Below are 11,680 nucleotides of genomic sequence, written 5' to 3'. Positions count from 1 at the left end.
ATTGAATTCTTGATTTTTCATATACTTATGCCTTGTTTGTTCAGTTAAAATGTTCTTTAAGAATGAGGGCTCTGTTTAAATAAGAGCCTTTGAAACCAGCCAGTTACTTTATAGGGACTAATTTCTTCACATTTGTTATAGTATGTTGTACTCAGAAAATGCTTAAACATGATCAAAGTAAAACAAAAGGGAGAGAATATACCAGTCTTTTACCTCTGAATATTGTGAAATTTGCCTAAACCAGATACTTGGTTCATAACTTTTTGCATCTTCTTTCCTAGATAACACAATGGTGGGCGAAGAGATGTCTCTAAGAAAACGGCTGTCAAAGTCCAGTGACGATCCTGAAGAAAAGGAAGACCAGGGGAACCCTGCAAAGCAGGCCCCAGAGACACCTAGTAATGGTGAGGCTTTTAATTTTTTTTTTTTTGAGGTGAATTAATGAAAGAGAGAGCAAATTCATGTTCTAGAACACTGAGCCATCTCTGGCACTGCAAAGATGCAGAAGGGAAACTATACTGAGAATGTAAAGGAACACCAATTTAATTGTCAGTCACAGCCACCTAAGATACTACTGGTGACACAGCACATCTCATAGAGGTGAGCTTTATTGATGTAAATGGAGTTTGCAATGTATACTTTAATGTAGGATTTATATTACATAGTGTTTCATGTAATGATAAATTAGAAAAACAAGCTCTTAATTCAGTGAATATTTTTTGGGTATCTACTATGTTTTAGACACCATTCATCCATTTATTCATTTCTTCAACCACCTAACCTACCAATAATGATTGGTGCCCTGCTAGGAGCTGAGGCTTACAGCAGTGATCAGTCCTCATGGAGCTCTGAGTTATATGAATAAGAAACCCTCCCTCTGCAATTAACATAATTGGATTTTTATGGATAAGTGCTACTAATTACTCTCTTAATATAGTTGTAATGAGCCTGAAAGTAATAACCAGGATAACTAACCTAGTTCACTACCGGGCTATAAATCTTGGGAGAGGTAGAGAGATTAGGAAGTTTTATTCTTATATCCAAGTCTGTTTAGCACACGAATACAAAGATAAGTATGACATAGTACTTGCTAAGGTCAAGGTTTATACTTAAGATTGATAGCTCCAACTTATGTCATTTATTGCCTCAGGCTATTTATTTTTGCAATGACATTTGTATAGGTTTCATTTCAACATGGATTTGAAAGTTTGAGGCTTGTTTGGTTAACAAATAGAAGTGAAACTTTGAGACAAGTTGTCTGGCATCATGAACTTCTTAAATAAAGAAACATTCTTTTGCTTTTCCTACTTAAATTTAATTGTAAATATGAGCAGCTGGGTCCCCAAAATGTTTCAGCTTACATTTGCATAATGAAGTGTATTGATTACTGTACTCTTAGTTAGCTACTTATGAAATATTTATATTGCTTATGGGACAGTTTTAGTATGATATAAAATGGGAAATTTGAGCCAACATTGGGTAGAAACATTCCCCTTTCATGATTTAGGGTCTGGGTGATAATCCATTTTGTTTGTCTTAGAGACAGAAAAATTACTTTTTATTGAAACTGTCTATCACCAGATACAATTTTCTCTTTATGTCCCAATTTTAAAATGTGTTTAAATTACTCAAATTTCTACATATTTTCAGTACTCCTTATTGTTTAGTTTATTAAGTTGTAATTATTCCACGTTTTAGATATTAAAAATTGAATTTTTAAGCTTACTGGTAAATTAAGTATGACCTCCTTCTTGGATTAATGTTAAGTAATGCTCATCTGAAAATAGATTGTGTTTTTTAGTTATTTAAATATTTGGTCACTTTGGGGAATAAGCAGGTGGGTAAAATGTAGCCTTGAGTTTTAAGTACTTAAAAGACACCATGCTACGCCAGACCGTGTGGCCCAGCAACCAGGACCCAGAACATCTGTACCACCCGGTAGCTTATTAGAAACATCCCACCTCACATTTACTGAATAAAATTTCATTTTAATAACATTCTCAGGCGATTCATATGCAGGTTAAAGTTAGACATGCATCTTACTGGCAGAATACCTAGACCTAGTATTCTGTCATTGGGGCATTTATTAGTCAGGGCCTTTCAGAGAAACAAAACCAAACGGATATATCTAGATACATAGAAAGATTTATCATGAGGGATTGCCTCAGGTGGAGGCTGAGCAGTCCCACAGTCTTCTGTCTACACCAGGGGAGCCAGTGGTGTAGTTCTAGTCTAAACCTGAAGTTCGAAGTCCTGAGAATCAAAGAAACAGGAGCGGCATTGTCCCAGGGCAGTCAAGCGAGAAGAGCCTACGTGTCCTTCCTTTGCCTTTCATTCTGTTCAGCCCCCAGCATTGGAGAGGGCATTCTTCACTCAGTCCACTGATTCAACTGCTTATCTCTTCTGGAAACACCCAGGCATAATGTTTTACCAGCTCTGGGCTTCCCTTAGCCTGGTCAAATTGACATACAAAGTTAACCATCACAGCATATGTATAATTACTGTAGAATGAAAAGAAACCACCCAACAAACCAAAACAGCTTCTTGGACCCCATTATAGATCTACTGAAGCAGAATCTCAGGGGAAGGGTCCAGGAATGGTAAGTTTGGAAAAGCTCGCTGGATAGTGCTGATTGACATCACTGGCTGTGAACCACTGGGATCAAGAACTCTGAGACTCAGCTAGAACTACCTTGTGATATATCACTTTGAGATAACCCCATGACTTTTCCCCATTAAACTCAACATATGTAACTGGATTCTTATTCCGTGGTTTGTAATTCTAGTAACCTTTGAGTAGGGTGACTTTGTCTTAATTTGCTCAGGTTAGTCTCAATTTTTACCTGTGTCCAGCGTAATTCTTTTTTTTTCTCTAATATTTTATTGATTTTTTACAGAGAGGAAGGGAGAGGGATAGAGAGTTAGAAACATCGATGAGAGAGAAACATCGATCAGCTGCCTCCTGCACATCTCCCACTGGGGCTGTGCCCGCAACCCAGGCACATGCCCTTGACCGGAATCGAACCCGGGACCCTTCAGTCCGCAGGTCGACGCTCTATCCACTGAGCCAAACCGGTTTCGGCTAGCGTAATTCTTTATGTGGTCTCCTTGCATTCTCAGAAGTGCCCCAGTTTGTTAGATAAATTATATGATTACCCAACCTTTGGTTTATTGAATTAATAGCTACCATTATAGTGATTTTACAGTATTTAGTTCACATTTTCACAAAAATGTTCTTAGTTTATCCAATGCCTATCAGGTGAAATAATCATTAATTCAACTCAAAATTCTGTCATTGAGAAATGAGTATATGTCCTTCCAGAGATATTTAATTTCCATAAGTAAGTAACATTTTACAAAATAGAATATTTTACATGCTGTTTAGTAACTGGGATCTTCAGCACATTGTAGATGTCTTCCCATTGTCAAGTAATAGATAAATGGCTAGCAAGTATTGTAGTTTATACACTATACTATTTACTTGTTTCTCTGATGAATATTTAAGTGGTTCCTTTTTTTTCTGTTATAAAGAAATGGTAATGAATATTTCTACGTAATTGTCAGATGCCAAAGAGGAATTGCAGGGTTAAAGGATGTTATTTTTAAATATTTATTTTGATACATAGTATTGGATTGCAACATTTACCTTAAACTTATCCTATGTGTTTTTGTTGTTACTATGCCTGCTTAAATTTTTGTTGTTGTTGACTGTTTAAATTTAAAAAACCTTATTTCTTCCTTACTATTTCTTTTCATGACACAGTGTACCTGTCATTTCGGCTCTTTCTAATTTGCATCTCATGTAATACTCTGTGGAATGGTTCGTACTAGAAGTAAATAGAAATGAGAACCCTGCATAACTTGATAGGAAAAGCCAAAATTTAGAATCTTCCCTAGACCTAATAGTATTCTGCCATTTACCAGTTCTGTCTTTACCCTAAATGTGGAAATATGATTTGAGTAGGGATTGGTCTAAATTCTTTTTCTTTCTTTTCCTCCTCATTTTCTTTTCTCCTCTAAATCCTCTTTTCTCCCCATTTGGCCCCTTCTCCTTTTCCTTTTTTTCTTTTCCTTTCATTCCTTCTAGTATTTTTATTGATATAATTTACAAACCATAAAATTCACCATTTTCAGAAGTACAATTCACTGGTTGTCAGTACATTTACATTTTACAATCACATTCGGAAAATTTCCTGAGGTGGAGCCCTCCTGGAGGACAGTGCCTAGAGACCAAAGACAGAGGCAGGAAACTCCAAAATTACAACCAAGTGAGGGAAGGCAGGGCATAGCAGGGTGTTGGACGCCAGCAAGAATGTGCATCTATCTCCATTTATTGCACGAAAGGGCTGGAACCTTGATATAGAGAGCTTCCAGGAACACAGGTGGCTTGTGGTTAAGAGCTGTGTATTCCAAGGCAGTGACAGTTCAATGGACCTGTTTTGTAAGAACATTCCTTTCAGGTGATATAGGCTCACCCCTCTCTGGGTGAGCAGCTTGCTGCTTAAGATGGCCTTGTTCACACCAAGCAACAGAAACCATTTGTCTAACATAATATCATCATTGTTTAATTACAGAATATTTTTATCATCTCCAGCAGGAATCCTATGCTCTTTAACAGTCACTCTCCATGCTCCCCTTCTTCCAGCCCTGGCCACTACTCATCTATTTCTTGTCACTTTATATTTGCCTGTTCTGGGCATTTTCTATGATGGGAATCATAGAACATGTGGTCTTTTGTGTCTGGCTTCTTTCACACAGCATAATGTTTTCCATGCTTTAGCATGTATTAGTTACTCCATTCTTTTTTTAGGGTTGAACATATTCCACTGTATGGATATACTTACTGCATTTTGTTTATCCATTTATTAGTTAGTATTTATCATTTGGTTGTTTGGGTTGCTTATAGTTTTTGGCTATTAGGAATAATGCTGCTGTTCACAGTTTTGTGTGAACATATGTTATCACTTCTCTTGGGTATATACCTAGAAGTAGAGTTGTTGAGTCATGGTAAATCTGTGTTTCACTTTTTGAGGAATTACCAGATTTTTCCAAAGCAGCCACCCCATTTTATATTTCCACCAGCAAGGTGTGAGCGTCCCAATTTCTTCTCATCCTCACCAATACCTGTTATTATCTGTCCTTTGATGATAGCCACTGTAATGGATGGAAAGTGGTATTTCATTGTGGTTTTGAATCGCATTTACCTGATGGCCAATGGTGTTGAGCATCTCTTCGTGTCCTTATTGGCCATTTGTATATCTTTGGAGAAATTTCTTTCAAGTTTTTGTCCACTTAAAAATTATTTTATTTGCAATTTTTAATTGTGTTAAGAACTTACTCTATCCACTGAGCCAAACCGGTTTCGGCTATTTGCAATTTTTAATTGTGTTAAGAACTTTCCTAACAATTTGCATCTTAACTATTATTAAGTGTACAGTTCAGTAATGTTAAGTAGATTGTTGTGCACCAGATCTCCAGAACTTTTCATCTTGTAAAACTAAAACTATATCCATTAAAAAACTCCTCATTTCCCCAGCTCCTGGTAACCACCATTCCATTTTAGGTCTAGAATTTGACTCCTTTAGATACCTCAGATAAGTGAAATCATACTGGCATAATGGCTTCGTTCCCTTAGAATGTCTTCAAGATGTATCTATGTTGTAGCATGTGGTAAGATTTCCTTCTTGCTGAAGTCTGAATAATATTCCATTTCATGCATATGTCATATTTTCTTTACCTACTCATATGCCATTGGTGAACTTTTGAGTTGCTTCCACTTTTTGGTTATTGTGAATAATGCTGCTGTTATGAACACAAGTATACAAATATCTCTTTGAGACTCTGCTTTCTTTTCTTTTGGATAAATAAGTAGAGGTGGGATTGCTGGATTGTATGGTAATTCTAGTTTTATTTTTTTTTTAAGAACTGGCATACTGTTTTCCATAGGGATTTTACAATCCCTCCAATGGTGCATAAGGGTTGCAATTTCACCACATCCTTACCAACACTTACTATTATTATTTAAATATATTTATTATTTAAATATATTTTATTGTTCAGAGAGGTCTATTTATTTTTTAACATTTCAACTCACTGCAAGGAGTTTATCTGATTTTTAAATATAATTTATTGATTTCAGAGAGGAAGGGAGAAAGATATAGAAACATCAATGATGAGAGAGAATCACTGATTAATTGCTTCCTGCATGCCCCTTACTGGGGATCAAGTCCGCAAGCGGGTTATGTGCCCTTGACCAGAATGAACCTGGGACCCTTCAGTCCGCAGGCTGATGCTCCGTCCACTGAGCCAAACCAGCTAGGGCTATTATTATTTTTTAAAATAGTAGCCATCCTAACGAGTGTGGTGTGATACCTCATTGTGAATTATTAGTGATGTTGAACACTTTTCATATACCTGTTAACTATTCGTATATCTTCTTTGGAGAAATGTCTATTCATGTCCTTTGGCCATTTTTTAGTTAATTGTTGTTGAGTCGTCGGAGTTCTTGAGTTAAGTTGTAGCAATTATATTCTGGAAATTAACTCATCAGATATATGAGTTACAAATATTATCCCCTAGTCCATAGGTTGCTTTTTCACTCTGTTGATTGTGTCCTTTGATGCATAGACATTTTTAAGTTTGAAATGATCCTATTTGTCTATTTTTACATTTATTGCCATACTTTTGGTATCATATCCAGGAAATCATTGACAGGCCCAGTGTCTTAAAGGTTTTCTCCTGTTCTTTTTTTCTAGGAGTTTTATAGTTTTGTGTCTTATATTTACGTCAGTAAAAAATTTTGAGTTAATTTTTGCATTTGGTATAAGATAAGGGTTCAACTTTAGTCTTTTGCACATAAATATCCACACCAGTTTTTCAGGAGTACTGCCATCTGTGGTAGGCTGAAAAATGCTCTTTCCCCTAAAGGCCCTAAAATTTGGAACAGAATGCTTCTTTATATGGCAAGAAAAGAGGATAGTGGGGTGGTCTTTGCAGATATCAATTAAATTGGGAATTTTGAAATAAGATTATCTTGAATATCCATGTGGGTGCTGAATACAGTCGCATATATCACAGGTAGGAGGCAGATTTGATCACACACAGAGTAGACGATGATGTGGAGAGGGAGCAGAGAGACATTTATAGATACTGGCCTGATTTATAGATACTGGCCTTGAAGATTGGTGTGATGTGCCACAGGTCAAGGGATGCTGGCAGCTATCAGAAGCTGAAGAGTAAGGACCTGAAACTACTTAGTCTCCAGAGGGAGTGCAGTCTTACTGAGATACCTTGATTTCAGCTCAGCCTCCAGACCTATAAGAGAATAAATTTCTGTTCTTATAAGCCACCAAGTTTGTGGTAACTTATTCCAGCAGCCACAAGAAACTAATACACTATCCTAACAATATTAAATCTATCGATCCATGAACATGGGATGTCCTTCAGTTTATTCAGGTCTCCTTTAATAATTTTCAACAATGTTTTATAATTTTCAGAGTGTAAGTCTTACACTTTTTTGTTGAATTTATTTCTAAGTGTTTTGTTTCTTTTGATGCTACTATACGTGGAATTGTTTTAATTTCATTTTCTGATTGTTGCTACTGTATAGAAGTGCTTTTGTGTATTGGTACTATATCCTGCAACCTTGCTGAACTTATTTTTTTAGGTCTAATAGTTTTTGTGTGGGTTTTGTAGTATTTTCTTTATACACACACACACACACACACACACACACACATGTTTTTATTGATTTCAGAGAGAGAAAGGGAGAGGGAGAGAGAGATAGAAACATCAATAATGTGAGAGAATCATCAATCAGCTGCCTCCTGCACACCCCCTACTGGGGATCGAGCCCGAAACCCAGGCGTGTGCCTGGCTTGGAATCGAGCCATGATCTCTTTGTTCATGGGTCAACACTCAACCACTGAGCCACACTGGCTGGGCTATAGTATATTCTATATATGATCATGCTACCTGCAAATAATAGTTACTTGTGGGCTTTTGTAGATGCCCTTTATCAGATTGAGGAAGTTCCCTACCTTTCTCCTAATTTACAAATTTATGCTTATCCTTGACTACTTTTTACTTTGCTACTTTGTTCATTTGAGAGCTAATTAATTATATAATAATAATAATAATAACAACTATTAACAGGTTTATTGTATGCCAGGCACCGTTTTAAGTGTTTTACAAGCATTAACTCAGTTAATATACTGTAGTGCTATTCAAGTTCAGTGTTGATATATATATCTGAACATAAAGAACATATTTTGTAACATATTTTGAAAATCCCTTGGCAAAATAATGAAAAAAACCCGTTATTTTGTAATTTTGCACCTTCATCCAATATATGCATCTAATCATAAAACTGACCAGTCCACATAGAGCCTTTATCTACTGAATAGGTTGAGGGTACATTCCCTTCTTTCCCCCTTAGGATAAAGGCAAAAGCATGTTTGTTTTAGAAAAACAGATAAGCAAAAGTCCAAATGGTTGTGATTTTTCCATGCATACATTCCTAGAAATTGTTTTTAGGTCAAAGGGAATGCATATTATAAGATTATTTTGGTAGAGATTGCCAGATTGTCCTCTGGAAATATTGCACTCCCAGTGGCAATATGGGAGTACCTGTTACTTCAAACTTTTTTCAATCGTTGATGATGTAACCTTTTGAGTAAATTATATGGTATTCTGAGAGATGAAAAATTTCACTAACTTGAAAAATGCTTTGTGCAATGAGAGGTAACATAGTTACCAGCAGAAATAAAGTTACTGAGTATTAATTAATACTTTTTATAGCTTTTAAGGTCAAAAGAAGGAGATTGAATGTTTTAGCTCATTACAGGAAGATTAGTCAAAAGAAATGGAAGGTATTAGCTGATATTTTCTTTGACAGCTTTTTAAACTTTTTTAAAAAAAGAATTATGCTAAAAAATCAGCCCATAAAGGTTTCACATTTTAAGAGGGCCTACAAAATATTGTCAGTGATTATTGTTTTCTGCGGTGAAATGTATTTGAGGCAAATCTGTCTTCTAAGAGAGTTGCTAAAAAAATCATTTGGGTACAATTTTGCCCAGGCATAACGGGTACATTCAGTTTTAAATAATGGGGCATGAGGTACAACTTGACTATTTTGAAAGGAAGTCTATGATATGTTTTGCTTCTAATGAGATATTCTTCCTGATTTTATCTCCATGTGTTGCCAAGACCTGGGGCAGGAATATAATCATAAATTGTAACAATTTTCTAATGGGGAAAATATTAATACAGTTCACTTTATGATAGTTTTTAAAGGTGTAGTTGCAAGAAATATGTATGGATAAAATGTTTGAGGAAAGAGCTTGTATTTTTTAATCTTTTCATTGTTCTATCAAGAACATTGTTGGCCCTGGCTGGGTAGTAACTCATTTGGTTAGAGTGTTGTCCTGATATGCCAAGGTTTGATCTCTGGTCAGGACACATAAAAGAAGCAACCATTGAATGCATGAATAAGTGCAACAACAAATCAATATTCCTCTCTCTCTCCTTAAAATCAATAATAAAACAAAGAACATTCTGGAATCTAATTTTAAAAACTTTATCAAAAGTTAAATCTTGGAATTTTAGGCACTTAGAATAAGAATTGGTCTTAGCTGTCATTTGATTATGCCCTTACATGCAACACATGCATCTGAGATTAAAGTCTGGTACTGCCTTCAGGTTAGTCTAGTGTCGTTAAGCACCTTTAATCTATGTGTGTTTAAGGCAGTGTACCAAGTTTGCTAAAAGTTCAGATAAATAAGATACTAAAACAGAAAGCAGTCCTATGTTATAAATAGGAGTTAAGTAAATTATAGTAACTAAATGGAATAGGAGACCAATAGGGTGAGGGGTACCTTGCTTTAGAATGGAAGGAAGTCTCACAGAAGTAGAATTTGGCCTTTGAACAAGAGACTGGGAGAGAGCTTTCAGGCCAGAAGATAGGAGTTCGCAAAGGCATGGAGTTTAAGACAGTATAGATTATGTGTATGGTGTTTTGTTTACTTTTAGAGAGGATTGGTGGGGGCAGGGGGAGTAGTACAGATGGATTTGTGTTTTGTTTTCATAGATAGGAAGACAAAATTAGAAAGGCCAGGAGGAAGTGAGAAGGTAGGGCTTGAAGTCTTAACTGAGTGTGTAGTCATGACTGACTGCCTACATAGTGGATGACTAATAGCCTGTCAGTGCTTAGATTTCCTCTTGCAGAACAAAGGAGGGCAAGTGTGAAAGCACTGTTTCCAATATGATATTAAGCAAAACATATCATAGGTTCATTAAGGTATTATTTTATCTTCTCCTTGATGGTGTTGCAGCTCTCTGTCCCAGATCCGTAGGTAGCTTTACAGTTCTCTGCTATATATATAATAAATCAACTAAGAATTAAAATCTACATGAGATCTTTTTGTTTGTTTTTTTTTTACATGAAATCTTTTAATATTTCTACCAGACATTCTCTCTTTGGATTTAAAAATAGGATCATATGATGTTATAAAAGTTTAATGATAATAAGGCTAATTCTCTTACTGCATATACAGGGGTGGGCAAAAGTAGGTGTACAGTTCTCGTATGGAAAGAGACACACAGGTTATGATTATTGCAATAGTTTTATTAACTCTGTTTTGCATACTCACAACTATAAACCTACTTTTGCTCACCCCTGTGTAGATAACCCACACAGTTGATACAGGTGTGTGATAAAAGAAAAATAAACCAAAGTTAACTCTGATTGAGTAATATAGTTCCTGGATATATTTTGATTACAGAATAGAAATCTGTTTTTAGCTTTGAAAAAGTTATAGACCAATTGTGATTGGTATTTCCATTTATTGCTTTTGTAGATTATTCACATTACCCCTTTAAAATCTCAATCTGTTGTCCTCATGCTAAATACTGGGGCTATTTTCTCTTCATAGTCCTTATTCAAGAAATGCAAGATATTTTGGTTTCATTAAAAAAATGCTGAAATATGCTTATAAATCTTTAAATTTAAAGTAATATATACTCATTTAAAAATGCAGGCATCATAGAAAGTCTTTAAGTAATAATTCTCCTTAAGTAGTCATGTTTTGTTTCTTTCCCTACGTGTGGCATTGTGTTTGGAATATTTTCTGCAGTTTGCTTTTTCTAAACTTAGTAAGTCTTAGACATCTTTTTATTCAGGATATGTATATAAGTGTAATTCTTTTAAAAGTATCTGTGTAGTATTTCTGTTGCACAAATGCTTGGTAATTTATTTAACTTATTTTTATGGATGGGCATTTAAGTTATTTCCAGGGTTTCAGTATTATAATAGTGCTATACAGAATATCCTTGAAACAGTATCATTGCTTACTTGTGCTAGTGTACTTGTAGGATACATTCTTAAAAGTGAAATTGCTGAGTCAAAGAGTTTTTGCATTTAAAATTAAGATATTACTAAATTTACTTCTCAAAATGTTACACCCGTTTACATTCCCATCTATATTATTGCCCCATACTCTTGCCAATGTGTCTTCACCAATCTTTTTTTATTAAAAGTGAAATTGCTGAGTCAAAGAGTTTTTGCATTTAAAATTAAGATATTACTAAATTTACTTCTCAAAATGTTACACCCGTTTACATTCCCATCTATATTATTGCCCCATACTCTTGCCAATGTGTCTTCACCAATCTTTTATTTATT

General features: G+C 35.3%; 1 protein-coding gene across 1 annotated transcript in view; it reads left to right on the top strand.

Annotated features, from left to right (window-relative positions):
* Positions 1-281: 281 nt before the first annotated feature.
* Positions 282-11,680, top strand: part of SOAT1 (sterol O-acyltransferase 1) — a 39,437-nt gene continuing 28,038 nt past the window's right edge. Inside the window, exon 1 of the mRNA XM_005880251.2 lies at positions 282-404. Coding sequence (XP_005880313.1) covers positions 290-404 — 115 coding nt within the window. The 5' untranslated portion in view covers positions 282-289. The remainder of the gene's footprint in view (positions 405-11,680) is intronic.

Source organism: Myotis brandtii, unplaced genomic scaffold (assembly GCF_000412655.1).
Source record: "Myotis brandtii unplaced genomic scaffold, ASM41265v1 scaffold630, whole genome shotgun sequence".
In the NCBI taxonomy this organism is placed as follows: Eukaryota; Metazoa; Chordata; class Mammalia; order Chiroptera; family Vespertilionidae; genus Myotis; species Myotis brandtii.
The sequence above is the reverse complement of the archived record's forward strand: the minus strand, read 5'-3'. Positions and strand labels throughout refer to the sequence as shown.